The sequence below is a fragment of the Somniosus microcephalus genome, chromosome 16 (genome assembly GCF_052327205.1).
Source record: "Somniosus microcephalus isolate GS21.2 chromosome 16, FLI_Smic_1.0, whole genome shotgun sequence".
In the NCBI taxonomy this organism is placed as follows: domain Eukaryota; kingdom Metazoa; phylum Chordata; class Chondrichthyes; order Squaliformes; family Somniosidae; genus Somniosus; species Somniosus microcephalus.
Window position 1 is genome coordinate 74,539,063 of NC_141002.1, and position 27,469 is coordinate 74,566,531.

A 27,469-nucleotide genomic window follows, 5' to 3' on the forward strand; every position below is an offset into this window, starting at 1 on the left:
GTTACAGAGAGCAAAACAAAGATTGGGGCTCTCACATGGGGATGAGGTAAGCTTGAAATAAATATAAACAAACTTTAAAAAAATATTATAACTTTTTTTTAAAGTTCCTTAAAAATTGTAATTTTTACCATAATGGAGAAATTTGACACGCCACAAAATTAAAATTAGTTTTTTTTAGGACCATAACATTTGTTTAGCCGTCAATACGCTGTTAAAAGCCCAGTTACACCTAATCCAACAAGGCCTAACATTTAATGGGGTATTTAACAATGATATTACTGCGGAAAAGCCCAAGTTTTCGTCAGTTTCACTGATTTCACTGATTGCCAACTGTGACGGGGGGTGGGGGGGGGCGGGGAACCACACACAGCCAGTGTCGGAGCAGTGAATGACTGATGGCTTCAGGATTTCTGCGTTTAGATGCGCATGTGTTACATCCTGAAGTTGCGGTCAGTTTCAAAAGGGTAATAATGGCGAACGCTGTTAGTTTGCCGTTACCAGCCACCGCAAATTCCAGCCCAAAGTATAACTTAGATATAAGTTGCTTGGGAGGTAATACTGTACAATTATCTATCGCATATTAAACATATTACATTTTCAAACTCCTGTGCTCCAGCTAATTCTACTTCTCTGCTTCCCAAATTGCAGTAAGTTATCCAATTAACTGAATAATGGGCTGGAGACGTACATCTGGAGTACGCTTCTGACCTGAAAAAAAAATCCGAACCTACCTGCTGGCTCCCGAGCTTCGGAGACTTCGGGTCCTGGGCCTGCAGATGTACGTCTGCGTAAAGGCCCACGGATCCCAGGGACGCAGGCGGTTCGGAAGTGTCCCAGGGATCACGTGGGCTAGGTCCTCCTATCAGAAAGGGGGATTCTTCATAAGCTTATGGGGATTCTATTTACGATCGGATTCCCCATAGGCATATGAGGAGTCCCCAAATAGTTAAATAATTTACACACCTGGAATAAAAATAAATGTTTCCATTTACAAATTTAATTAAAAGTCGCTTTAATGAAGCATTTACAATTTAAAAAATTATTTTTTGAAAAATAATGTTAACATTTTAATCCAGGCCAAACTTTACATAAACAAATTTTAAGGCCGCAATTTTATCATTGGTGGCAGGGTGGGTGCAGGTCAGGTGGTTAGCGGGTCCTGGTCCCGCCTCTGCATTCAGCCGGTAGAAATTTGTGATTTTGCCTTAATTGGGCAATTGAGTCCCTGCGTGTGCGCTCCTCTGGCCAATTACTGTTTTGGGTCTGGAACTCGCCTCTGCTGACGTCTGTGAGCTAGCTGCATTTAAGGGGTCCATGCAGCCTTGGTTCATTCTCTCCTTATTTACTGCTGGATTGACTACTCTGCTTACTACTGCTGACATGGCAACCTCAAGGACTGATGACTCCCTCCATGCTTTTCCTATCCTCTGGGAGGAAGAAGCCACCACAGCAGACCAAAGCTGTGTGGCTGCAAATTACACAGGAGGTGTGCTCGACATCGATGTGCAGTCGAACCTGGGTACAGTGCCGAAAAAGGTTTAATGACCTGGTCTGCTCAGGGAAAGTGAGTATAACATCACCATGGCCCTCAATCTGCTTCCCATCTCCTCTCATCACCAGCACTCTGCATTGTCAACCTACTTCTCCACATCCCAACTTACCCTTACATCCCTTGCACCCTTAACCATCCCTCTCTCTCTATGTACACTATCACTTCACTATTTGAATATGCTGCACTCACACTTGCTATCACTGTTGTGCAATGCCAACAACTAACAACGCAGGGCCCTTGGTATTGGCACCTCAATCCATCTTTGTCTCCTTCTAAGCATCTATGCTATGGCTTCTCTACACTCACTCCATCATTCTCACTCAAACTCCACTTGTGTCCCTCATTGCAGGAAAAGAGAGCCCACAATAAGAGGGAGAGGGCTAAGACAGGAGAAGGGCCACCTTCAATTGCCCATTTGACCAACGCCGAGGAGGCTGCCCTCGAAATAATCGGAGGTGATGAGGATCTGGAAGTGGGGGACGGTCAGACGGGCACAGCAGAGCAAGCTGGTGACAGAATAGGTTTACATCTCTCTGATTTACATTGCATGAGTGACTGATATGGCATCTGATGCTCAAACAGATTGACTTATGATCATCTGCACTATTCCATGTGCATGCTATGTTAATATCACGTGTAACTCATGCCTTTACTCCCCCACAGGACCATCAACAGCCCCCCTCCCCACTGTCCAGGAGGAAGAGCCTGAGCCAGAAGACTCCTCAGAGGAACCTGTAACCTCTGAGGGCGCAGCGTCAGCAGAATTAAGTGCACCAAGCACCAGCACCGATACGCACACGTTGGTGGGACCTTCGGGAGATAGAGTAGTGTTGTCACCTGGTGTATCACAGCTCACAAGTGAGCCTCAGCAGATGGTGGAGACAGGGACAGCAGTAGAGAGTGCTAGTCGGAGGCTGCAGGGCACTCCCAGCTCTGCTCAGCTGCATGTGGACCCTGTGCCCTCGGGTCCATCCAGAAAGAGAGCGGTGCTGGAACTCCAGGAACAAGTGCAGGAGTCTCTGGCAGGTTTTGTCTCCAGGGTTACTGCGAGTGTGGAGAGGATGGAGGAGTCCAACTCTAACATGAGTAGTGCCTTTGTGGAGGCAATGGCGCATGAACGCACCACCACGGAAAGGATGGCTACCTCTCTGGAGAGGTTGGCTACGGTAGAGGAGAGGATGGCTACGGCCATGGAGGAAATAAGTTGCCAGAGTCTGGAAAACATGGTGCATGTTCAGAATAGACTGACCTCTCTGGAGGAGCGATGGGCAGCTATTGAGCAGAGAAACCAGAGCTTCATGGAAGTCTTTTGAGTAGGACTGCCAGGGCAGATATGGGTCCTCATGGCCCCCCTGATGTGCAGCAAGGTGCTGTCAAGCCACTTGCTAGCACTGAAGTGGGGCTGACCCATGAGAGGGATGTTGGTGGCAGGCAACAAGGAAGTGGGGGCTCCTCTCCAAACGCTCACACTCCCATGAGTAGCCCTTGGTCAGAGCCCCACCAGAGTCCTCGCCCAACTGAGATGGGCGTCTCAGCCCCTGCACAGATGCAGGAGGAGCAGAATGTTGCCGAGCCCTCACAGGCTCGCAAACCCAGAGGACACCCGCCAAAGGTGTCGAAGCAGGAGCAGCATGAAAGTGAGCAAGGGGCCTCCACATCTGCTGAAACCACAGGAGAAGCACCACATAGAAGCACGCGTAAGAGAAAGATAATGCACAATTAGTCACAAGGGTAGTCACTTGGGTGTTCTGTTCTGTTGTCCTTTGTTTTCTTCAATATTTGACATTGTCATCCTTTTGTGAATGGATTAAACAGAAGTGATGGCAAACAGTTGAAGTTCTGGCCTATGTAATCTGGGAAATGGAAGTTCCACATTGAGGGCTCAGGGCAACTTGCATTTGTAATGATGGTGGCCAGAGTGCTTGGAACCCACAGGTTCTTGTACATTGTGTATGGTGTGTTAAGAAGGTGCCAGCCACATTTGATTGAGTCGTCTACTTAAGTGAATCTGGCAAAGATTAGTGCATCCCTTGCACCACGGGCAGCAATGTGCTCCCGTGCAGCTGGAACTGGCGCATCCGCCTCCGCAAGGTCTTCCTCCTCCTCCTCCTCCTCATTTGAGGAGGCTATGCGCTGAGCCACTTGTTCCTCAGGCAACTGCAAGCCACGATGCTGTGCAATGTGCACAACAGACCACGACGATTCTGGAGACCCTGGCTGCTGAATACTGTAGGGCTCCACCTGATCTGTCAAGGCATTTGAATCACATCTTCAGTAAGCCGATGGTTTGCTCGATGATAGACCTGGTTGACATGTGGCTGGCATTGTAGCGCTCCTCAGCTTCGTTCGAAGGCCTCCTCAATGGCCTCATCAGCCACGTCTTCAGGGGATACCCCTTGTCTCCAAGGAGCCACCCGGAAAGTTGTGTTGGCAGATTGAAGAGCGGAGGCACACTGCACTGCCGCAGGATGAAAGAGTCATGGCAACTGCCAGGATACTTTGTGCAATCATGCAAAATGTCTTTCTTGTGGTTACACACCAGCTGCACGTCACGGGAATGGAAGCCCTTGCGATTGACAAAAACAGCTGGGTTGCGATGGGGTGCCCTAAGGGCCACGTGCGCAGTCTATGATGCCCTGCACCCTTGGCAAGACTGCCATATTTTCAAAGCCAACCGCATGCGCGATGACACTTGCTTGATTCGTCGAGAAATGGATGTAGTTGTGCGCCTTGGCAAAGAGGGCATCGGTTACCTGCGTGATGCAAGTGTGTGCAGCCGACTGGGAGATGCCGCTGATGTCTGCTGATGAGCCCTGGAAGGACCCTGAAGCAAAACAATTGACGGCGGTGGTGACTTTGACAGCCACTGGTAAGGGGTGTCCACCCGCTCCTCTGGGCTCCAGGTGTTGGTGCAGCATTGCGCAGGTGTCACCGACTACCTCTCGCGAAAGTCTCAGCCTCTTTTGTCACTGCTGCTCAGTCATGTTGAGGAAGGTCATCCTCGGCCTGTAAACCCTGTGTTGGGGGTATCTCCTGCGGTGCAGCCCTGCGCTGACGCCTCTGCCCTGTGCAGCATCAGGTGGGTGAGCAGGAGGTTGGCGCTCCTGTTGTTGCTCCTGCTGTTGTGCCTGGTTCTGCTGCTGCCGCGGCTGCTCTTCCTCCAATTCTGAGGACCAGGATGAGAGGGTATAAATGGTTCCCATTCTGCTGGTAGATATCTCCGTTGAAGAAGCGCTCAGTCAATGTGGGGAGAGGCTTTTCCCAGGAGGTCACAGTGGAGATGGATCTCAACTTCACCACTTCCAAGATTAGTAGACCTGGAAAAAGTTTTCCAAGACCTGAAAAAACAAAGTTCTACCACCTGCAACTGATCCTTGTTGAGAGCTCCGTTTTTATGCTGGAGCTGAAGCTGTCAAGAAGGCAGCCACTTGTCAAGCCGCCACAATCAGCTGGCGTGGTTTGGGAATGGCGTGGAACATGCAGAAAAAGTGGTAAAATGTAAAACGGCTGTCAAAATGGCATTATCCAGGCAGTTAACAAGCAGTTAACTGCCTTAAGTGCCTATCCCTCCGCTTGGTGGCGGGACCGAATGGGAGTCTGGGACCTCGCCTTTGGCAAAGTTGAACGGAGGCGGGTTGACGGCAGGATCGGAACCCGCTGTCACTTTTTCCTATTTTACCACCTGACCTGCCTCCAAACCCGCCCCCTGAGCACCAGCAAAATCGCGGCCTAAATGTTTGTGCATGATTTTTAATTTTTTACTTTTTAATTTTAACATTTATATTAATCCTTACGCCGGTGAAAGCAGGCCCTACGTCTTTTACCGGGCGTAAGGGGGTTTCGTGGGCATTTGCTGTGCAGTAATAGCCCAACTCTGTGCCAACGAAAGTGATTTTTGGGTCGGTGCGGTAGATCTGTCGAGGCGAACCTTGACAGATTGCAAGTTCCAGGTTTTCGCGTATGCGCAGTGCATGTGGAAACCCGGAACTTGCGGGCCTTTTACAAGGCGTTTACTGTGCGTACGCTGTCATTGGCCCCGCAAAATCCAGTCCAATATCAAATCAAAATATTATTAAAAAATAAGGACAGAATGTATGACTTTAAAATGGTGATTGAAATAAGTTTGCATACCGTGGCCCAATTATCCCCTACTCACTAACCCAGCTTCACCTGAAGTCTACACTTAGTCTTGACTCTCTATTGGTAACGCCGCAAGAGATTGCCTAGAATTTATAATAACTCTCACTACAACACCATTGCTATATAAATAACTATTTGAATTATATATTGATTAAAGCTCATGATAATCTGTTTTATTTCAAGAACCAGAAAAGCCTCAACTGCTGGAAGTTTCAAATATTTTAGCAACAGCATTTACTTTATGCTGGAGAGCACCTGTTGGATACGTTGATAATTACAAAGTGGATCTCATTCCTGACCAAGGCTTTGTTAATATCACAGACCTGGGGGACGGCAACTTCAAGGTATGACTTTACTGAGGCTGTTCACAATGGGTGCATCCTAAGAGTGCTGTAGGCAGTATAGGGGATTTGACTATGCATCCATGTATGGAGTTGGAATTGCTCCAGATGCAATGAAAGTAAGGCTGCATTTGCATGTTTCAGTTTTGTTGCTTCTGGCAAAACTGGTAAGATCTTTCAAGAGATTTACCTTGCATGTAATCATCTCCTAGAGATTCATGAATAGTGTAACACAGGCAGTGTGGTGATATTCAGCACAATGACATTAATTACGCACCTGCCTGGCAGGTCGCTTAAATATTTAATCATATGACTCGTATCACAATCCAATTGACAGAGTACAACTGAATTGGTCTGACTGAGGCGATAAGTAAAATGCAATAATGATGGTACTGTTCATTTTATCTTTCACTGCATTCATATTTGGAGCCACAAGGACAAAGGTATTCTTTTTCTAAGAGAAAACTGTTTCATATTCTGTAATTTATGATAAAGGCAAAGTGTGTTTTCCCCTAGTTAGTTAAATATCTATTGGAAACTGAGAGCTATTGTGTGCAGAAAGTAGTTTCAAAGTAAATGATCTTATAAATATGGAAGCAAAAGATAGAGATTGTATCCAAAATATGCTTAATAGTTTTTTTTTGCTCAGATGGAATTTCATATCAAATAATAACTCGTATTTTGTCTTTGTACTGAACTAGGCTGATGTTTCTGATGCTACCCCAGGTATACAGTACACCGTCACAGTCTCCTCAGTCTCTTCATCGTTTAGCAAGTCTGTCAGCAGATCATTTACAACAAATGAAACTAGTAAGTAGACTTGCTATATTCAATAACCTGTGCCCAGTACTATATGCTTCAGCTGGTTTTAAATCAATTAAAACATTTTTTGAGAAGATTTAAGAAACATCACATACGTGATCTTTCCAAATATTTATAAATATTTTAGTGAATGCTGCCAATGAAAGTGGTCATAAATTCTGGGCAAAAAACAGATTTTAAAAGCAACAGTCACCAGTTTGCCCAGTTTGTGAAAGTAATAGTTTCTTTACCAAATTATATCAAAGATAGCTGCTCTCTTGTATTCCTTGAGTTGGATATTTGAATGTAATTACAACAGAGTAGATAGTTTACTTAAACCACTAGAAATAACGTACTGGAAAACAGCTCTTTATTGGTGATTTCAGTGGAGTGCCCCAAAGATAAAATAAATGATTTACGGTAGTTGATTTAAAAAAAAGTAAAGATAAAACATAAATGAAAATTGCTTAATTATCTTTTCTATCATAAGACTGACAAAATTAAATTCTGAAGTGCTTTTTATTTCTTTGCTTGCCTGCTTTATCAATTATATTCAGCAATGTGTCCATAAATATTTATATTTAGGCCTAGAAATTCGGTGGGCTGCGCCACCAGTTAGCGCCTAAAGAGGGCACTCAGTGGCTTTAGTGCCACTGGCCGCGCCTCCCGCGATATTTAGCTGGGGCGCTAATGGCGGCGTTAACCTGTTGCGCTGCGCCGCCTCCGATGACGTCATCGGTGTGCGCAGCGCCCCGCTACCACCCCGATCTCGATATTTGGCAGCGACCGCCTCTGTAGCGCCATTCGCAAATGGCGCCCGGTTCACGGGGCCTTCCTGTGGCGGCAGTGGCGCAAATTAAGGTGGAGGTGCGGGGTGGCCGTTTTTTCCGGCGGCCGCCTGCCAGCACCTCCATCCCCGGCCTCCTGATCATCCCCCGCGGCATTGCCGGCTGTTTTCCGAGAGCCTGGCACTTCTCCTCGGTGCCGGGCTCTTTTGCCGGCACTCGCGATCTCTGATCGCGCTGGTGCAGGCCCCTCCCCCTTAAGAATGGGAGAAAGGCCTGCAGTACCGCAGCGCGCCGTGCCGCAGTGTGTGGCACTGCGGCACGTTGCGCTGCAATATTCAGTTTCAGCGTCCTAAGAGGGACGCGGAGCACCTCGAGCCTCGCCCCGTGTCCCTCTTGGGGCGCTCAAGCTGAATTTCCGGCGGTTGCTACTGCTCCAAACGCTGCGCTAAATCCGGCGCCCAGGCGAGCTTGGTGCCCCGTTTGCGGCTCCACCCAATTTCTCCCCCTTAATGTTTTAACATTCATCACATAGTAAGTAATTTAGCACTCTATTAACACATTTCAAAGCAAGTGTTTGTGTTAATATATATCAGCATTATATTTGCAGCAAACCATAATTTATTTTCTTCAAAGTAACTTCATATATAAATAGGAATAAGTAATAAGATCTAGGTTTAATTTCCTTTTAAGGAAGAATAGTGTAGATTTTGACTTTCTGGCAGTGAAGAGGCTCCTGTCATTTTGAGGTTCTGGCCTCTTTCAGATTCGGCAGAACAGCTGCAGGGCACCAAACGGACAAAGGAAAATGGGCCGGACTGCCGCCAGGGTTGCGATCCTGTAAGGTGGGGGTCCTGGGGAGGCAGCGGCCCGATTATTTTGTTCCTCCGGGGGCTCACAAAAATAATTGAAGACTTACCGTTAGAGGGCCTTTTCTCATCCATTGCCCATGGAACTGCACTGTGCCGGATTCGATCAGTTCCAACCTAAAATGACAATCGGGGTCCTATTTACGTCAGAGTGCCCCGATTTCCATGTTAAAAGGGGCCTATCACCTGAATTAGGAGGGTGCTTTGGACACCTGGCGGTAGGCCCCTTTTAAAATTGAGCCAGCCCCATTGCCGGTGTCAACAGAGCGGTAAAGCTACCGACCCCATTTTGAGGCCGTTATTGCCCATTAACGCCAGGCAATGACACTCAAAACCAACCCCAATGAGTGGACATTACCTTTTCTGTTTGACTAATTCTGAAATCCTAGCATTTGTGTGATTTTATACAATATTTGTGCAAGGTGAAAAAAAAGTAACATCTTTTGACAATCTCTTGTCCTATTCCAGTATTTTATTACATGCCAGTCCTATTCTAAGTATGTGTAGTCATTTTCATTTTTTTTTGCCAATTTTCACCTCTTCTAAATCATTGAATTCTGCTGGGGTACTGTTCCACAGGCTCCAGGTGCCACTCTGGTGCTTTGCCCAATTGCTTGCTCTTCATAGGTAAGTCTAGGCAGTGAGTGTTGGCAGGTAATTCAAAGGGCATCCCAGCAGAGGCTGAAATTGTCTTCACCTAACATTCAACACACTTTGATTTATAAATAGGAAGTTACTGGATAGCAAACAGGAGCAGGAATCCAGGCTAATTTTCCTCCTCTGTTTAGCTTGGGATGTTAAGCTGAATACTGCCAGCCCAGCTGAGTTATTTTGGAATGGTCTTTCATCAATTTTTTTTTGGTCTTTATCTTGAAGGGTTCTAGCTTCATTTGGAAGTCTTCCTCGAGACTGTTCTTTGTTTGGGTAATTTCCCAAAAACAAAAGGGATTGCTGGAAAAGGTTTTTTTCCCCTTGGGGGTTCCCATCTTTATCATTTATTAGTTAGTGGGGGAAGCTGAGGAGGAGCAACAGGCAACCTAGGAAGTCAGGCTTATAAGGCAGGATCACAGGAATTCCAGACCCTCCTGTAGGTACCCAGCCATCAGGTGTATAGCTCCTGAAGAACATCTCAGTACGTCCATGGAGTTATGTCTCAAGATACCTCTGTGTTCTGTGGAATGTGTGAAATGTTCTTGAAGCTGCCAGTTGCTCCAGGATGCTCTGCAGTGTAAAGAAGCACTCTCTGATAGTCATAGAGTCATAGAGTCATAGAGTAATACAGCACAGATAGAGGCCCTTCGGCCCATCGTGTCCATGCCGGCCATCAAGCCCTGTCTAATCTAATCCCATATTCCAGCATTTGGCCCGTAGCCTTGTATGCTATGGCATTTCAAATGCTCATCCAAATGCTTCTTAAATGTTGTGAGGGTTTCTGCCTCCACAACCCTTTCAGGCAGTGAGTTCCAGACTCCAACCACCCTCTGGGTGAAAAAGTTCTTTCTCAAATCCCCTCTAAACCTCCCTCCCTTTACCTTGAATCTATGCCCCCTAGTTATTGACCCCTCTACTAAGGGGAAAAGCTCCTCAGCATCCATCCTATCTATGCCCCTCACAATTTTGTACACCTCAATCATGTCCCCCCTCAGCCTCCTCTGCTCCAAGGAAAACAAACCCAATCTGCCCAGTCTCTCTTCATAGCTGAAGCGCTCCAGCCCTGGTAACATCCTGGTGAACCTCCTCTGCACCCTCTCTAACGCGATCACACCTTTCCTGTAGTGTGGCGACCAGAACTGCACACAGTATTCCAGCTGTGGCCTAACCAGTGTTTTATACAGCTCCATCATAACCTCCTTGCACTTATATTCTATGCCTCGGCTAATGAAGGCAAGTATCCCATATGCCTTTTTTACCACCTTATCCACCTGTTCCGCCGCCTTCAGGGATCTGTGTACCTGCACACCCAGATCCCTCTGACCCTCCGTCTTGCCTAGGGTCTTACCATTCATTGTGTATTCCCTTGCCTTGTTAGACCCCCCAAAGTGCATCACCTCGCACTTTTCCGGGTTAAATTCCATTTGCCACTGTTCCGCCCATCTGACCAACCCATCTATATCGTTCTGCAGACTGAGGCTACCCTCCTCGCTATTTACCACCCTACCAATTTTAGTATCATCCGCGAATTTACTGATCATACCCTTTACATTCATATCCAAGTCATTAATGTAGACCACAAACAGCAAGGGACCCAGCACCGATCCCTGTGGTACCCCACTGGCCACAGGTTTCCAGTCACAAAAACAACCTTCGACCATCACCCTCTGCCTTCTGCCACTAAGCCAGTTTTGTATCCAATGTGCCAAGGCACCCTGGATTCCATGGGCTCTTACCTTCTTGACCAGTCTCCTGTGCGGGACTTTATCGAAGGCCTTACTGAAATCCATGTATACCACATCCACTGCGTTACCCTCATCCACACACCTAGTCACCCCCTCAAAAAATTCAATCAAATTAGTCAGACATGATCTTCCCTTGACAAAGCCATGTTGACTATCCCTGATTAATCCTTGCCTCTCCAAGTGGAGACAAATTTTGTCCCTCAGGATTTTTTCCAGTAATTTTCCTACCACTGATGTTAGGCTCACTGGCCTGTAGTTCCCCGGTTTTTCCCTACTACCCTTCTTGAATAATGGTACTACATTAGCGGTTCTCCAGTCCTCTGGCACATCCCCTGTGGCCAGAGAGGTCCTGAATATATGTGTTAGAGCCCCCGCAATCTCCTCCTTTGCCTCACACAGCAGCCTGGGGTACATTTCATCGGGGCCTGGGGATTTATCCATTTTTAGGCCAGCTAAAACCGCCAATACCTCCTCCCTCTCGATGTTAATATGTTCGAGCATATCACAGTCCCCCCGCCCTATTTCTATGTCTACATCGTCCTTCTCCATAGTGAAAACAGATGCAAAAAATTCATTTAGAACCCCTCCTACATCTTCCGGCTCCACACACAGATTGCCACTTTTGTCCCTAATGGGCCCTATTTTTTCCCTAGTTATCCTTTTACCCTTAATATACTTATAAAACATCTTCGGATTTTCCTTTATTTTGCTCGCCAGTGTTATTTCATGGCCCCTCCTTGATCTCCTAATTTCTTTTTTAAGTATCCCCCTGCACTTTTTGTACTCCTCTAGGGCTTCCTCCGTCTTTAGCCTTTTGTATCTACCAAAAGCCCTCCTTTTTTTCCTAATCCATTCCCGTATATCCCCTGACATCCACGGTTCCCTGTGGTTTTTGGAACCACTCTTGACCTTTATGGGAACATGTTGCCCTTGTATGATCTCAATCTCCCTTCTGAAAGCCTCCCATTGCTCCGATGCGGATTTTCCTACAAGTAGCTGATCCCAGTCCATTTTGGCCAGATCCTGCCTTATCCTATTAAAATCGGCCTTCCCCCAATTTAGAACCTTTATTTCCGGCCCATCCCTGTCCTTTTCCATGACCACCTTAAATCTTACCATATTATGGTCACTATCACCAAAGTGCTCACCTACTAGCACTTTTTCCACTTGGCCGGCCACATTCCCTAGAATTAGGTCCAGTACCGCCCCCTCTCTTGTAGGACTTTCTACATGCTGGCTCAAAAAGCTCTCCTGGATGCACTTTAAGAATTCTACACCCTCTGAGCCTTTCACACTTTGACTATCCCAGTTAATATTGGGGAAGTTGAAATCCCCCATTATTATTACCCTATTATTTGCACATTTCTCTGAGATTTGCCTACATATCTGTTCCTCTATCTCCCCCTGACTGTTTGGAGGCCTATAGTACACTCCCAGCAAAGTGCTTGCCCCCTTTTTGTTTTTAAGCTCCACCCATATGGCCTCATTAGAGGACCCAGCTAATATATCATCCCTCCTTACTGCAGTAATTGACTCCTTAATTAATATTGCGACACCCCCTCCTCTTATACCTCCCCCTCTATCTCGCCTGAAGATTCTGTACCCCGGAATATTGAGCTGCCAGTCTTGCCCCTCCCTCAACCATGTCTCAGTGATAGCAACAATATCATACTCCCATGTGTTTATCAACACCTTCAGTTCATCCACCTTATTTGCAAGGCTCCTTGCATTAAAATAGATGCCATCCAGCCTTGCCCTTATATATTTGCCCTGCCTACCAAGCTGACTTGTTTTTTCCTCCATAATTGGCAGCACATCCCCCCCTACTTCAGCTCCCCCCTGTATCCCATCCCCCTGCCAAGTTAGTTTAAACCCCCCCCGACAGTGCTAGCAAACCTCCCCGCAAGGATATTTGTCCCGCTCTGGTTCAGGTGCAACCCGTCCGACTTGTACAAGTCCCACCTTTCCCAGAAGCAGGCCCAGTGATCCAGGAAAGTAAAACCCTCCCCCCTACACCAACTCTTTAGCCACGCATTCATCTGCTCTATCCTCCCATTCCTATACTTACTAGCACGTGGCACTGGGAGTAATCCAGAGATTACACCCTTTGAGGTCCTGCCCTTTAATCTGTTACCTAGCTCCCTAAATTCTTGATGCAGGACCTCATCCCTCTTTTTACCTATGTCGTTGGTACCAATGTGGACCACGACCACTGGCTGTTCACCCTCCCCCTCCAGAATGCCCTGCAGCCGCTCAGTGACATCCTTGACCCTGGCACCAGGGAGGCAACAAACCATCCTGGAGTCACGTTTGCGGCCACAGAACCGCCTATCTGTTCCCCTTACTATAGAATCCCCTACCACTATTGCTCTCCCACTCTTTTTCCCCCCCTCCTGGGCAGCAGGAGCACCCCCAGTGCCAGGAAGTTGGCTGCTGCTGCCTTCCCCTGGTGAGTCATCCCCCTCAACAGTATCCAAAGCGGTATACCTGTTTGAAAGGGGGATGTCCGCAGGGGTTCCCTGCACTACCTGCCTGCCTTTGTTGCTCCGCCTGATGGTCACTCCCTGTGCTGCCCTACCCTGAGGCGTGCACAACTCGCTAAACGTGGTATCCACGAGCCTCTCAGCATCGCGCATGCTCCACAACCCATCCACCCGCAGCTCGAGCGCCGCAATGCGGTCTACAAGTAGCTGCAGCTGGATGCATTTCCCGCACACATGGTCGTCAGGGACACTGGCAGCGTCCCTGATTTCCCACATGGAGCAAGAGGAGCAGAACACGGGTCTGAGCTCTCCTGCCATGACTTACTCCTTTAATTAATTAGTGCCAGAAAGGATGGCATTGAACTCTGCCACCATCCCGGCCACCTGCCACACATCTTTGGAGAGTCATTGCAGGGTATTCATTTGGTTCTAATGCATTGCAGGTATTTGTCTTTTCATGGCAGGACCCCTGAATTCATCAATTGAATGTTAAACAGCCAGGGTCTGACATGTCCTAAACCTCTACTCAGGTACATCAGGTACATCATGCTCTACCTCCAAAACCTCATCCTCTGGCTTTCTTGTAATAAACTGTGAATCACCCTATTCAATTCCTCATCTAGATTATCTGTATCATCAAGTTAACCTATCTGGGTTAGTGAAATTGGCCAATTTCTGTTGGCAGTACTATATGTTCAAGGTTTTGCATTGATTCCTTCTTTCTCTTTGTAGCGTCTTTCTTGCTTCCAGCTTCTGTGAACATAAGATGAATGAGAAATGTAGCGAGTTTCCTTCTGTCTACTTTTTCTTTCCTGTTAGACTCATTTAAGAGTCTCCTCAGAGTATGAGCCTCAAAAAGAGAAAGCATTTCTAATCTTTGACCATTAGTTCATAGTCAGTACAAACCATCGGTGGGTGCAGGCCCTCCCACTTCTGCATTTTCTACAGCATCAGTGAGTTCCCAGAATTTGCATTTCCTCCTACTCTTTTTTAAAATTTGTTCCTGGGATGTAGGCATCGCTAGCAAAGCCAGCATTTATTGCCCAGCCCTAGTTGCCCTTGAGAAGGTGGTGGTGAGCCGCCTTCTTGAACCCCTGCAGTCCGTGTGGTGAAGGCACTCCCACAGTGCTGTTAGGGAGCGAGTTCCATGATTTTGACCCAGCGACGATGAAGGAACGTCAATATATTTCCAAGTAAGGATGGTGTGTAATTTGGAGGGGAACTTGCAGCTGATGCTGTTTCCATGTGCCTGCTGCCCTTGTCCTTCTAGGTGGTAGAGGTCGCGGGTTTGGGAGGTGCTGCCGAAGAAGCCTTGGCGAATTGCTGCAGTGCATCTTGTAGATGGTGCACACTGCAGCCACGGTACGCCGGTGGTGGAGGGAGTGAATGTTTAAGGTGGTGGATGGGGTGCCAATCAAGTGGACTGCTTTGTCCTGGATGGTGTTGAGCTTCTTGAGTGCTGTTGGAGCTGCACTCATCCAGGCAAGTGGAGAGTATTCCATTTCACTCCTGACTTGTGCCTTGTAGATGGTGGAAAGGCTTTGGGGAGTCAGGAGGTGAGACACTCACCACAGAATACCCAGCCTCTGACCTGCTCTTGTAGCCACAGTATTTTATGTGGCTGGTCCAGTTAAGTTTCTGGTCAATGGTGACCCCCCCCCAGGATGTTGATGGTAGGGGATTTGGCGATGGTAATGCCGTTGAATGTCAAGGGGCATGGTTAGAGTCTCGCTTGTTGGAGATGGTCATTGCCTGGCACTTGTGTGGTGCGAATGTTACCTGCCACTTATCAGTCCAAGCCTGAACGTCGTCCAGGTCTTGCTGCATTCGGGCACGGACTGCTTCATTATCTGAGGAGTTGCGAATGGAACTGAACACTCTGCAATCATCAGCAAACATCCCCATTATGATGGAGGGAAGGTCATTGATGAAGCAGCTGAAGTTGGTTGGGCCTCGGACACTGCCCTGAGGAACTCCTGCAGCGATGTCCTGGGGCTGAGCTGCTTGACCTTTAATAACCACAACATCTTCCTTTGTGCTACGTATGACTCCAGCCAGTGGAGAGTTTTCCCCCTGATTCCCAATGACTTCAATTTTACTAGAGCTCCTTGATGCCACACTCAGTCAAATGCTGCCTTGATGTCAAGGGCAGTCACTCTCACCTCACCTCTGAAATCAGCTCTTTTGTCCATGTTTGGACCAAGGCTGTAATGAAGTCTGGAGCCGAGTGGTCCTGGCGGACCATCTTTCTATACACTGTCATTCTTGGGGAATTGCATGCAATCTTTCCCTGCATAACAAAAGAATACTTGTTATTGTCAATCACAGACTGTTTAACTTGACAGCTATTTGAGAATTCTTGTCACTTATCTTATAGAATTCTCACTGCAGTGGCAAGGTTTCGATGGTCATGCATGCATTCCAGAATGCTGTATCTATTTAATTAATATATTCAATGGGCAGGTGTCACTGCTGTTTATTTAGTGCACAAGGTGATTTCAATAGATTTGTGAATGTTTGCAGCCACTACACTTATATTTGCTGTCCGTGTGAGGTCATTAAACCTCGTCCTGCATTGGAGACAGGTCCTGGGGGTCACTACCTGTGCCACTTTCTTGCACCTGTTTTTGGCTGCTGTGTTGGCAGGTTTCTTGAAACCCATTTCCATTTTTCATCCTCCCCCTCGTGCCTAATTTCAGTCAGAATCATATTTACATCACTCTCCAAGGAATTTCAGGCTCTTTTCTTCCAGATTCCTTTTTAATCCATGGATCGAAGTTGCTACATGTAAATACTGCTTTAGGAACAGTCAGCCTTAAGAGCAGCACTTCCCCCCAGAGAACTACTTCTTTTGTACCTCCACATGAATTTTCTGGCCTTCCTAGAGTAAGTGGATTGTTGCTGGTGGGACAGGTGCCTTTGTCACAACCAGGAATATTAACATTTTCTGACCCCAGGATTTAAAACGGGGTCAATGTTGAGCTGCTTAGGTGGGCAGGAGTTCTGCCGCACTTACAGTGCTGAATAATGGTACTCAGAATTTTAGGGTCTTTGGGGGAGAAATTCGGTATCGCTCTGTTTGGGGTTCAATTATCGGCCAGGTGCAAAGTTTAGCGCCTGGCGCTAATTATCGCCTCTGACTGCAAACTTGGCTTCTATCGCCCCTGGAGGTGATTGGAGCGCTAAATAAGGCGCTACACACCTCTCTTAAAGCGCTAACGCTGAGGAGCGAGGCGTTACCTCAGAGCACTGGCGAAGCTCATGTGATGTCAGTCAGCAATGGAACACAGACACACTGGCACCGGCCAGTTCTTAAAGGGGAGGGTCGACCTCGCTCTCCATCCACACCCTGCTCATTGCAGCCTTGAATCTCGGCCTGGAGAGACCTGTGCATCAATTCTGCTGGAAAGAACAATGGAGAGGCCCAGGGAAAGAGCTCAGAGTGCAGCCCCCATAGTCTCTTCTAAATCGATGCAAGGAAGGTCAAATCAAAATGAACCTGCAAAGTGCTGCTCAGTACCCAAAACTCCTTCACACAGCATTGCATCTCTCCAGAAGTCGCTCTCTCTCTCAGAATGCGTGGTGCAAAAATCGCAGGAAGTGGCCGCCTTTAAATAGTGCTCCCCCTGTCCCTTCCCGACTGCAAAACGTTCCCCTCAACCAGTCGTTACTAACGGCAAGCGGTAAGGCAGGGGGCGCCACTCAATATCCAGTCCGGGGCGCTACCGGGGCGTTGCACGCTCGACTGACGTCACAATCTGCAGGCGCAGGAGATTGTGGTGGTAGAGTTTAGCGCCGCCGCAAAATGTCTGGTCAATTTTGCGGGTGGCACAAACATTGCCACGCCCGGGCGCTAGTTGCTTTGCGCCCCATTAGTGCTCTTAAGGCGCTAACGGGAGGTGCAAAGCAACCAAATTTTTCTCCCTTTGTCTTTTGCTAATTGAGTGTTTGCGCTTAGTATACATTGGTAGTTGTACAACTGGATATGTTGGTGGTTTGTGAAATTTAACATAGTGTGGCAGGTTTAAATTCACTTTTGTTGAACTTTTCCATTGGAAAGACTGTAGAGTTAATCGGGAAGTATCGTGCTTCCTGATCAATTTTCCTTTGTTAACTGAGCCAATAGGATGTTGTATTCTTTTGGGTATTTTTGTATAAGTTTTTAAAAAACTACTGCTGTCCTCACCTGCACCTAACTTAACCCTTGGAATGCCCAGATATATTATGGGATGGACATAGAGTTTCCTGGAGACAAACCTTTAAAAGTTAAATTGTACAATTTGAGATTTCCACATATCTATTTTGTTTTTGCTCAATTAAGAAACCAAACTGAAGGGCCAAGGGCCATAATACAAGACACCATCAAGGCTGAAAAAAGATGCAGTAAATCAGGAAGTAAAGACTAGGTAATGCCAAACCTCTGCCAACTAAAGATAGCAGGAAGTAGGAAAGACTAAGGCAGGGAGTGAGTTCCACAGTTTGAAGTCCTGAAACAGACCAAATTAAAGTAGAATACAGTGAATGAGCCTTGGTTTCAACACAGTGAGGAAGTGGGAGGAGGGCAATTGTGTAGGACGGCATATTTGCAGCTTGTGAGGCACAAAACAGTTAAATGTAAAGGAATAATAACAATAGTAGTATTAATAAAATAAGGAATAGTTTTCCACTTTTGCACTTCTGGCAGATAGTGCACATCAAAGTCGTGGACGTGGTGTATTGAATGCCTGTTACACAGCCTGCCCAATTTCTGTCCAGTAATTTAAATGAGTGGAAAATTGGGCAGGTTGCATAACAGGCATGCTGTCCAACACCTCCAATATTCTGATATGCTTTCCTGGCAACCATTGCTCTGCGATGGGAGCACGATAGCAGAAAATTTACTTGTTAGTGACAAAAAAAAGTTGTGAGAGACAGAGAGAGCATGGGAGAGAAATTCTGTGGAGGCGGTGAGTGAGGGATTGCTCATCAGATAACAAGTTTTTACTTGTATCCTATCCAAAAGTGTGAGAGAGACCATAGAAGAACCTCGCCAGATATGGGGGCTGTATTCCGCCTTAAACAGACTTGGGCTTTGTAGAGACTTAACAGCTGTCGAAAGGAAAATAAATAGTTTTCTAAGAGGCAGCTTCAGCAATGGAGGTGATGTAAGGCTTCACTTGAGGTGAGGTCCGGAATGTTAGCAGATGAATCCTAATATTTAGCATTCATTGTGGATTCGAGGGCTGATTCCTAATTAGGAGCTAACAACAGAAAATGCTGGAATAACTCAGCAGGCCAGGCAACATCCGTGGAGAGAAAATAGAGTCAACGTTTCGAGTCAAACTCTTTGTCAAGATTAGGAGCTATCGGCAAGAAGTGCCACTTACAGGAATTGCTTGGCAGGAAATCATGGCCCGTATCTTTTGATTTCCCCATCTGTAAATAGACAGAAAATTAACGGTTGTGGGCCAGTGATTCCTTGACCAGCATTCTCCATGTGCACTGCTTATCACTGGGAGCACCCAGATGGGGATTCAGCCCTTCAGTGTCTTGGGAGATATAATTGGAATCAATATTAAAGGTTTTTGTGTGATCCAGCTTTTTAGTTTTGTTATTACCTATGCTTGAATATGAAAGATATTGTTTGTTGTGAGGGGGAGGGCGATGTCTTCAGACATTTATGTGATTAAAATTCATTTCTGGTGGATTGTGTTATTTGCATGCTTTGTGCTATGTGACTGTGTCCTAAGTATAGTATCTTCACATTGGGATGTGAAAGGCTCATACCATTGTTTATTTGATTGTTATTTACTGCTCAGTAGTTTTGGACAGAAATATACCATGGAAAGGTAAATTACTGCCATATATAAAATGTACTGTATACATGTCATTACAGAGTTAGTTTTCTCTTGTTAAATCCAACTTGCTTGTTCTACTTAACCACAAAGCAAAACATTTCAGACTTGGAGGTCTTTTTTAACCATGAGGAGATAACATACAATTTATGAATTTTGCAAGGCAGCAAAACATTGAAGAGTCAGAATGGGAATCACAAATTGCAAGAGTAAAGTTCAAGTGCTTTACTAATGTCCTCCCAACCCCATGACGTGTCAATGCCTATGAAAACATTCCATTTATGTGAACCTGTATATTCTTCTTCTTAGGCAGTCCCTCGGAAGCGAGGATAAGAATTTCTGACTCTTTTCTGTTATTTTATCTTGGGGCTTTTCTTGCTGGTGGGATGCTTTGGCAGACAGCATGCTCCAGAGCTGAGATTATTTACCCTTAAGATTATTCTATTCTTTTTCATAATATATGTTACAAACTTGTTGATTGTGATCATTCATCATTTATAAAAATGTTTCACTACATAATGCTGCCATTTTTTTTTCATAAGTAATGTGTTTTTAACAGATGCAGGCTCTCCAGATGGTCTTACAGTCGGCCCCATTAGCGCTACAGCTATAATGCTGGCATGGAGCTTACCTTCTCATCCAAATGGAAGAATTTTATCCTATATGGTAGAGTACAAAGAGGTTTGTCCTGTGCAGCAAGCCAGCTTTATCCAAGTTTCAACAAATGCAGACACTCTAGAGTTTCTTCTCAATAATCTGAAACCAGGGACAGCTTATAAAATTCAGGTAAGAACATTTTTCTTGCTGCACTTCATAAAGGAAGCCATTAATGAGTTATTACTCATGCTGCTATCTGACCTGCAGTCCACCTCCACCATAGGTACTGCATTGCCAGTGGCTGTGAAGGTCACCACTGAGTTTTTATTCTATGAGGTAATTACAGGCTGCCTGTAAGAGCGTCAGTGCTATTAGCCAATCAGCTGTGCACCATTGCATCAATAAGTCAAAGATACATTGTTTGCTGGAGTAAGCCAACTCATCGCCTTCCCCATGGACAACTGCCAGCAGCTTGACTTGCCAATGAAACTTTTCAGAGTGGCAGGTTTCACCAAAATATGAGAGGGGAAAAATTGACCCGCACCCCCTTTGGGGCAATAACTTCGCCGGGGCGCTAACCCAAAAATGTTGGCACCCCCACTCCCAAAATTCAATGGAAGCACCCCAAGCAGGAGGCAGGGTGCTACTGGAAGCGCTCCCCTCCCTCTTGGGGTGCTGCCATGGAATATTGCGGCGCCATGCGCGTCGCCGCATAGTGCCGAGGTACTACAGGCCTCCCTCCCCTGATTAAAGGGAAGGGACCTAGCACAGCACGCACCGGGGCCCTGCTGGTCCACCAGGGAGCGGGGTGCAGGCAAAAGAACTTGGCACTCAAGAGGAGTGTCGGGCTGATGGATCGCAGCCGGCACCCCGCAGGAGGAGGTCAGAGGGGGCAGGTGCTGGCAGGCGGCCCAAAAAAAATGGCCGCCCGGCACCTGCCCTTTAATTATCGCCACCCTGGCTCTGTCAGACATAGCGTCCAGCAGTAGGTCAGGGGGCACGAGCCAAGTTTGTGGCTGGGGCACGAGTGGGGCGCTGACGTTATCACCTGAGGTGCAGCGCCATGGGGCGCTACCGGCTACCGCCACCGCTAACCTCCCACTGAATTTCGTGGGCGGCAGTAGCGGCGCCGCGACTGGCGCTAGTTACTTTGCGTTCCGTTAGTGCCCCGAAGAGGCGCAAAGCAACCAAATTTTTCCCCCAAGTAGTCTTAGATTGCACCCATATGCTCTCTTGATCAATCTCACTGCCCATAGATGTCTCCAAACTTTTCAGACTGCTTGGTACATTCGCAAATGACTGTATGAAATACTGGTGCTGAGCTACCAAATTACATTTTTAGGCAGGCTCTGTGAGGACCCAATCCCTGGGCTCCATATTTGAAGGAGCCCTCGAGCTGACCTTCATGCCCTCAGGTGAAGATCCCTCCTGTGCCACCTCCACTTACTCCTTCTCACTTGTTCTCAATGATTTACCAAGTGCTTCCTCTTGCAAATCACTCACTCCATGCCCAGGATCTCCAGTACCCTCACTTCATAATAACTCAAAGGTCTTGGATTCGGTAACGCCCCTCTAACCAACTGTTATGCATACATCGACATCAGCATCATCCACCTCCCTGCCTTCTCCAACAAACAGTATAAAATAGGGACCAATAGTGGAGTGAGGAATATGAGAGAAAATGTGTGTCACCTAAGTGTCCCGCTGAGCAGCCAATCCACGTGAGTTCCTGAACATGAGGTCTGCAGGTATCTTATCTTGTCATCGTGCTTGGTATTTGTACCTCGTCACTTTTATTGGATTGCAGGCCAAATACATTAGCTTGGCAGCAATACAGAGTGACCTGCAAAGCATACCTGTGCACTTGAAAAATCTGTGAGCGATTGCCAGAAAGCTGTGCATTCTTCCTCTTTGGTGCTCCACCAAGCTTGTAGTGAAGTGCTACTTATGTGTATTTTAAAATGAGATTATGGCCCAGAAATTAGGTTCGGGGGCTTGCCACGCGTGCAAGCCCCCGGATGTGCACTTACCCGGCGCGCCGACAGCTGAAGCCTGGGCCTGCTTGGAATTCCTGTCACTGGCCCGGTTCAGCTGTCGGCGCGATGTGCTTGCCTGATCCAGCGGCGTAGTTAGTGCGACGTGCCGGCTGGGATCAGGTGAGCACTGGGCAGCCAATCAGGGGAGGGAAAACTTCATTCATGAGTTTGATAGTAAGATCTGTCAAACTCATGAAAACTACGGGTGCCCAAAACACTACTTAAACTTCAAATAAAATTTTAAAAAACATCCCACTAATTAAATGAACTATAAATAACTTTAAAAAACTATTTTAAACAATTATTCAAATTTTTGAAAAAAATAATTTAAAAAAAAATCAGGTCTAAAAATACACTTACCTTACTGTAAAGTCCTTAAAAACAATAAAGCTGTGGAAAAAATGTTATAATTTTAAATAATAGACCACTTACCTTAAAGAATCAAGTCCTTACGTCTCCTTTTTACATTTCTAAAAAGTTGAGGCCCTTACACACGGGCAAACCTGTAAAAAAGAAGGAAGTTCAACGCGTGCACGCAGAGTCCTGCGCGCACGCGTTGGACCTCTGAACCCCTTGGAGGAAATGCCGGTTTCCCACGCATGCGCTGTGCATGCAAGAAACCGGCACTTCCATCGGGTCCACGCGTGAGTACCCCGTCCTTACTCACGTGTTGGGACCCGAAGTACTGGGCCAATAAAATCAGGATACACTTACCCTGGAAATCTTATGAAGACCAGCAAATTTCTTACTCATCTGTTACTAGTATCAGTGCATAGGTGAGTCACCATTGACTCTTTCAGCAGTCTTTATTCAAGCTGCTCTGGTGCTGCTCTTCACTGGAGTCTGCTCTCCACTCCGAAAGGAGCACCCTTCACTGCAGTGCCTAAAGTTAGATCCTGGTATGGTGCCGCTTTGCCTTGTGGCCGTGCTTCATCCATTTTTCCCCTTAAGTATGGAGATGGCTTTAAGGATGCCCAACAACTGTGTAAGAGCTGCTGTTTCTAAATAACCAGCCCACTGAACCAGGGGCACTCCCAGCCTAGCATGCGCTGTGCGCCAGGAATGCCGTGATATTATGGAAATGAGCTGATCTCATATTGTAGTGCCTTGAGCATTCTAGCAAAATACCCAAAGAGCAGCAGTCCCACCACTTCCCATTTTAGCTACCTACTGCTTTGCTCAATTCAGTTGTGCCACTTCAAGACTCGCATGTTTTTCGAGGTAAGAATTTAAATTTGCACACTGATCACCATCAGTCAGAACTTCAGTATCCAGTATGTAAAGAGTGCCAAATTTTTTTGTCATAATTCTAATCAATATTTTGGATAATGAGGTAGACTTTCTGGTCAACAGAACCCAAATGGGTATATGGAAGCCAGGAAATCATGTTCCCTAGCTCCCTGCTAGACTTGTGCAGTGTATAAACTTACAGTCGACCTTTTAGATTAGCATAAATTGTACCTGTACCGTACAATATTCATATTAAGTTTATGTAAATAAATTTAAAGCAGTGTGTTGGCGCGAAATCCCATTCATGCCAACAAGATCACACTGCCTGCCCATATATAGTGAATGTAAAGGATCAAAAAAGTTTTAACCTTCAAGGAATTGGCTTTTAAAGGGAAATAAACAGAGGTAATTTTGGTTGCTGGAAAGTCGGCAGGGCCTGCTGTAAACCCGGCCTCCTGGGTTTCCCATCCACCTCCCTTGAGATAATTCCGGCCTATGTGCTCTAAAATAATTTTTACAATCCAATTATTCAGCTGCTTTGCTTTAAATAGCGCAAAATTTCACACCTTCATTGTTGTGGACTTTCAGCATTGCATGCATTTCAGGCAGGATGTTCGCACTGAATTTTAAAATTGGCAGAACCCAGAAGCTAATGTGTTATCGGCTGTGCTCAACTTGGATGAACATAAAGCCTATACCACATGATGCCTTTGCACAAATTGTAAAAATTCTACATCATTGAGCTGCATTGCCCACTTCAATGAAAAAAATGCTTTGCCAAAAAAAAAGTAATTATCCATATAAAGATTGTCTGTTCTGAATGCTATTTACTTATTATTTAACAATGTTCAGTCAAAACATTCACTGCCAACTGAGGTCCAATAATAAGACCTAGCTTTGCAGCAAAAAGTGTACCCCCTCAAACTGCTACAATCGCTCACAGAATGTAAAAAATATTCATTATGTTATCACAGCTGCTATAAAATATGGACCTGACTTGTTTATTTGCAACGTGCTTTTTTATTTTTATTTTATTCAAACTTAAATGTAATTTATGCAGCCATTTAAATTATATTTTCAGTTCTTTATGAAGTAGATTCTATAATAATACAAATTGCCAATTTATAGAATTTTTATTGGGAATATACAGATTAAAACTACATTTTATTTACCTTATCAGGTTGCAGCTGAGAATAATGTGGGCATTGGAGCTTTCAGTACTTTTCGTCAAGTTGTAACTGCAGAAAGTGGTAAGTTCAGTCCAATAATGTTAACATTGTTGTGCCTATCCCTAGTTCTACACTACTTCAAATCATCGATACAAAGTGTCACTGATCAATGAACTCCATAATAGAAGAACTGAGAAAGCATCATGTTTCAACATTTTTGCCGATCTGGCCTAGAAGAGATTTCGTGTTCATAAAATCATAGAGCACAGAAGGAGGCCATTCAGCCCATCGTGCCTGTGCCGACTCATAGGGGGGAATTTTGCCAGCCCTGGGGAGGCGGGTTTGGAGGCGGGACTGCCGGGAAAATGGCAGAATCTGGGGGCAGGTGACCATCCCGCCCCCAACCCACCTCCGTGCCATCTTCTCAGGAGGCGGATATCCGACCCGCGCTGGGAGCCGCCTCCCCGAGGCGGGAAGGGGATTACAGCCACTTAACTGCCTGTTAATAGGTAGTTAAGAGGATTATCCCCATTTTACCCCTGCAAGTGTGGGCTTCCCGACGTCAGGAAACCCCGCTAGGGTCAGCGAGGCGAGCAGTGGGTCTGCGGGTGTCGGTGGGGTCCAAAAGTGCGTTGTAGAGGTTAGTGATGGGTGCAAGTGTGGAGAGGTAAGTATGTGAGGTGAGTGTAAAGTGATAGAAAATGTTTACTTACCTTTGTGGCTTCCTGCAGGCTTCAACAGTTGGGGAACCAGAGACTCCCGCATCTCACTGGCAGAGATGACAGATGGCTGCTGCATTCTCCAATGCAACAACCATCTGATTTCTGCTCAGCAGATAGGTTTGATGAGTCTTGAATACAAGGACTCATCAAACAACAGAGAATGTCAGTGTTTGACAGCTTCACAAAACTGTCAAACAATGACAATTCATCTGTCAAAAATTTTGGGCGGGCTTAACAAGGTTAATCAAGGGAAAATAACGTGGGTTGGTCAGAAGTTGATGGAGGCGGGACTGAAACCCGACAAGTGGAAGTCCTGCCTCCAAAAGCTCCCCATTGGCAAAATCCAGCCCTTAGAAACAACTATCCAATTAGGCCCATTCCCCTGCTCTTTCCCCATCGCCCTGCATTTTTTCCTTTTCATTTATATATCCAATTCCCTTTTGAAAGTTACTATTGAATCTGCTTCCACCACCCTGTCAGGCAGTGCCTTCCAGATCATAACAACGTGCTGCGTAAAAAACATGTCTCATCTCACCTCTGGCTCTTTTGCCAATTATTTTAGATCTGTGGCCTCTGATTTCTGACCCTGCTACCAGTGGAAACAATTTCTCCTTATTTATTCTATCAAAACCCTTCATAATTTTGAATGCCTCTATTAAATCTCTCCTTAAACTTCTCTGCTCTAAGGAGAACAAGCTCAGCTTCTCTAGTCTCTCCACGTAACTGAAGTCCTTCTTTCCAGGTATAATTCTAGTAAATCTGCTCTGTATCATCTCCAAGGCCTTGACATGCTTCTTAAAGTATGGTCCCCAGAATTGGATACAATACTCCAGCTGGGGCCTAGCCAATGATTTATAAAGGTTTAGCATAAATTTTTCTTTTGTACTCTATGGGCTGGATTTTGATTCGGGGCGGGCTGGGGTCATGTAATCTGCATTTCGTGTTACCCACCCGAATCTAAATCGATGTGGGAGATTGATGCGATTTTAACTTAATTGGCCAATTGAGTTCCAACGTGTGGGAACCCATGGCAAATGAGATTTTCCAGTCTGAAAGTCGTCTCCGATGACGTCATCATTGCTGCTGCATTTAAGGTCTGCAACAAGCCTTGCTTCTTCTGCAGACTGCCAACCTTTTGGCCTTTCATGCTACAGGGACCAGGAGGCAGAATGACCAGCCAGAGACCTAGGTCTGCTCCCAGGTTTGATGACGTTGCCCTGCAGGCTTTAGTTGAGGGAGCAAGAGCTCATAAAGAGGTGCTCTTCCCTTCTTAAGGGAGGAAGAAGCCTTCCCAGCAGACCAAGGCTGTGTGGATCCAGGTGGCAGACGAGGTCAACTCATTATCAGTAACCCGCAGAACCTGGATTCAGTGCAGGAAGAGATTTCATGACTTTCTACGCACTGGAAAAGTGAGTATGAATTTCCCATCACCCTCAATCTGATCCTCATTGCCTTTCCTCACCAGCACTCAGCTTTAGCAATCTCTTCCTCCACATCCCACTTGACACTGACATCCATGCACCCTTACCCATTCCCTTTCTCTCTATGGTTACATTCACCTAACTATTCAACTATGCAGCCCTCACACTCCCTATCACTGTGATGCTATGAAAACAACTGACAACACAGGGAGGGCCCTTGGCCTTGCCACCTCACTCCATCTTTGTCTCCTAAGTATCTATGCTATGAAATCTCTACACTCACTCCTTCATTCTCACTCAACCTCCACTTGTCTCCCTCATTGCAGGAAAAGAAAGCTCACAATAAGCGAGAAAGAGCGAGGACAGGAGGAGGGCCACCCTCAGTAGCCCAGCTCACCCCCTGGGAGGAGGCGGTCCTGGAGATCGTAGGAGTGGAGGAAGATGCGCAAGTGGGGGACGGACTGACTGGTGCATCACAGCAAGCTGATGACAGAATAGTTTTCCATCTCATTGACATTGCATGAGTCGCTGATAATGATACTGAAGCTCTAACAGATGGACTTATCTGCAATATGCAATGAGCATGTAACCTTGGCATCACATCTCTGACTCTTTCCTTTACACCCCCACAGGACCATCAACAGTACCTGTCCCCACTAGCCAGGAGGAAGAGCCTGACCATCCAGACTCCTCAGAGGAAGCTGCAACCCCTGAGGGCGCAGCGTCAGCAGAATTCAGCGCACCCAGCACCAGCGCAAACACTCACACCTCGGTGGGACATTCGGGACATAGAGTAGTGTTGTCACCTGGTGTATTACAGCTCACAAGTGAGCATCAGCAGATTGTGGAGACAGGGACAGCAGTGGAGAGTCCTAGTCGGAGGGCGCAGGACTCTGCCAGCTCGGCTCAGCAGCATGTCGACCCTTTGCCTCTGGGTCCATCCATAAGATCAGCGGTGCTGGAACTCCAGGAACAGATGCAGGAGTCTCTGTCAGGTTTTGTCTCCAGGGTCGATGTGAGTGTGGAGCGAATGGAGGAGTCCATAGCGAACATGAGCAGAGCCTTTGTGGAGTCATTGGCGCAAGAACACATC

The 27,469-nt window shown here is 46.4% G+C and overlaps 1 protein-coding gene and 1 long non-coding RNA gene across 7 annotated transcripts in view; one reads left to right on the forward strand and one right to left on the reverse strand.

Moving 5' to 3' along the window:
* Positions 1-27,469, reverse strand: part of LOC147106289 (uncharacterized) — a 313,882-nt gene that overhangs the window by 74,451 nt on the left and 211,962 nt on the right. The window lies entirely within an intron of this gene.
* ptprq (protein tyrosine phosphatase receptor type Q) overlaps positions 1-27,469 on the forward strand; it is a 278,107-nt gene that overhangs the window by 74,371 nt on the left and 176,267 nt on the right. Inside the window, 4 exon segments of the mRNA XM_086009276.1 lie at positions 5,876-6,036; positions 6,735-6,843; positions 19,761-19,987; positions 24,245-24,314. Of these exon segments, the coding sequence (XP_085865402.1) occupies positions 5,876-6,036; positions 6,735-6,843; positions 19,761-19,987; positions 24,245-24,314 (567 nt within the window).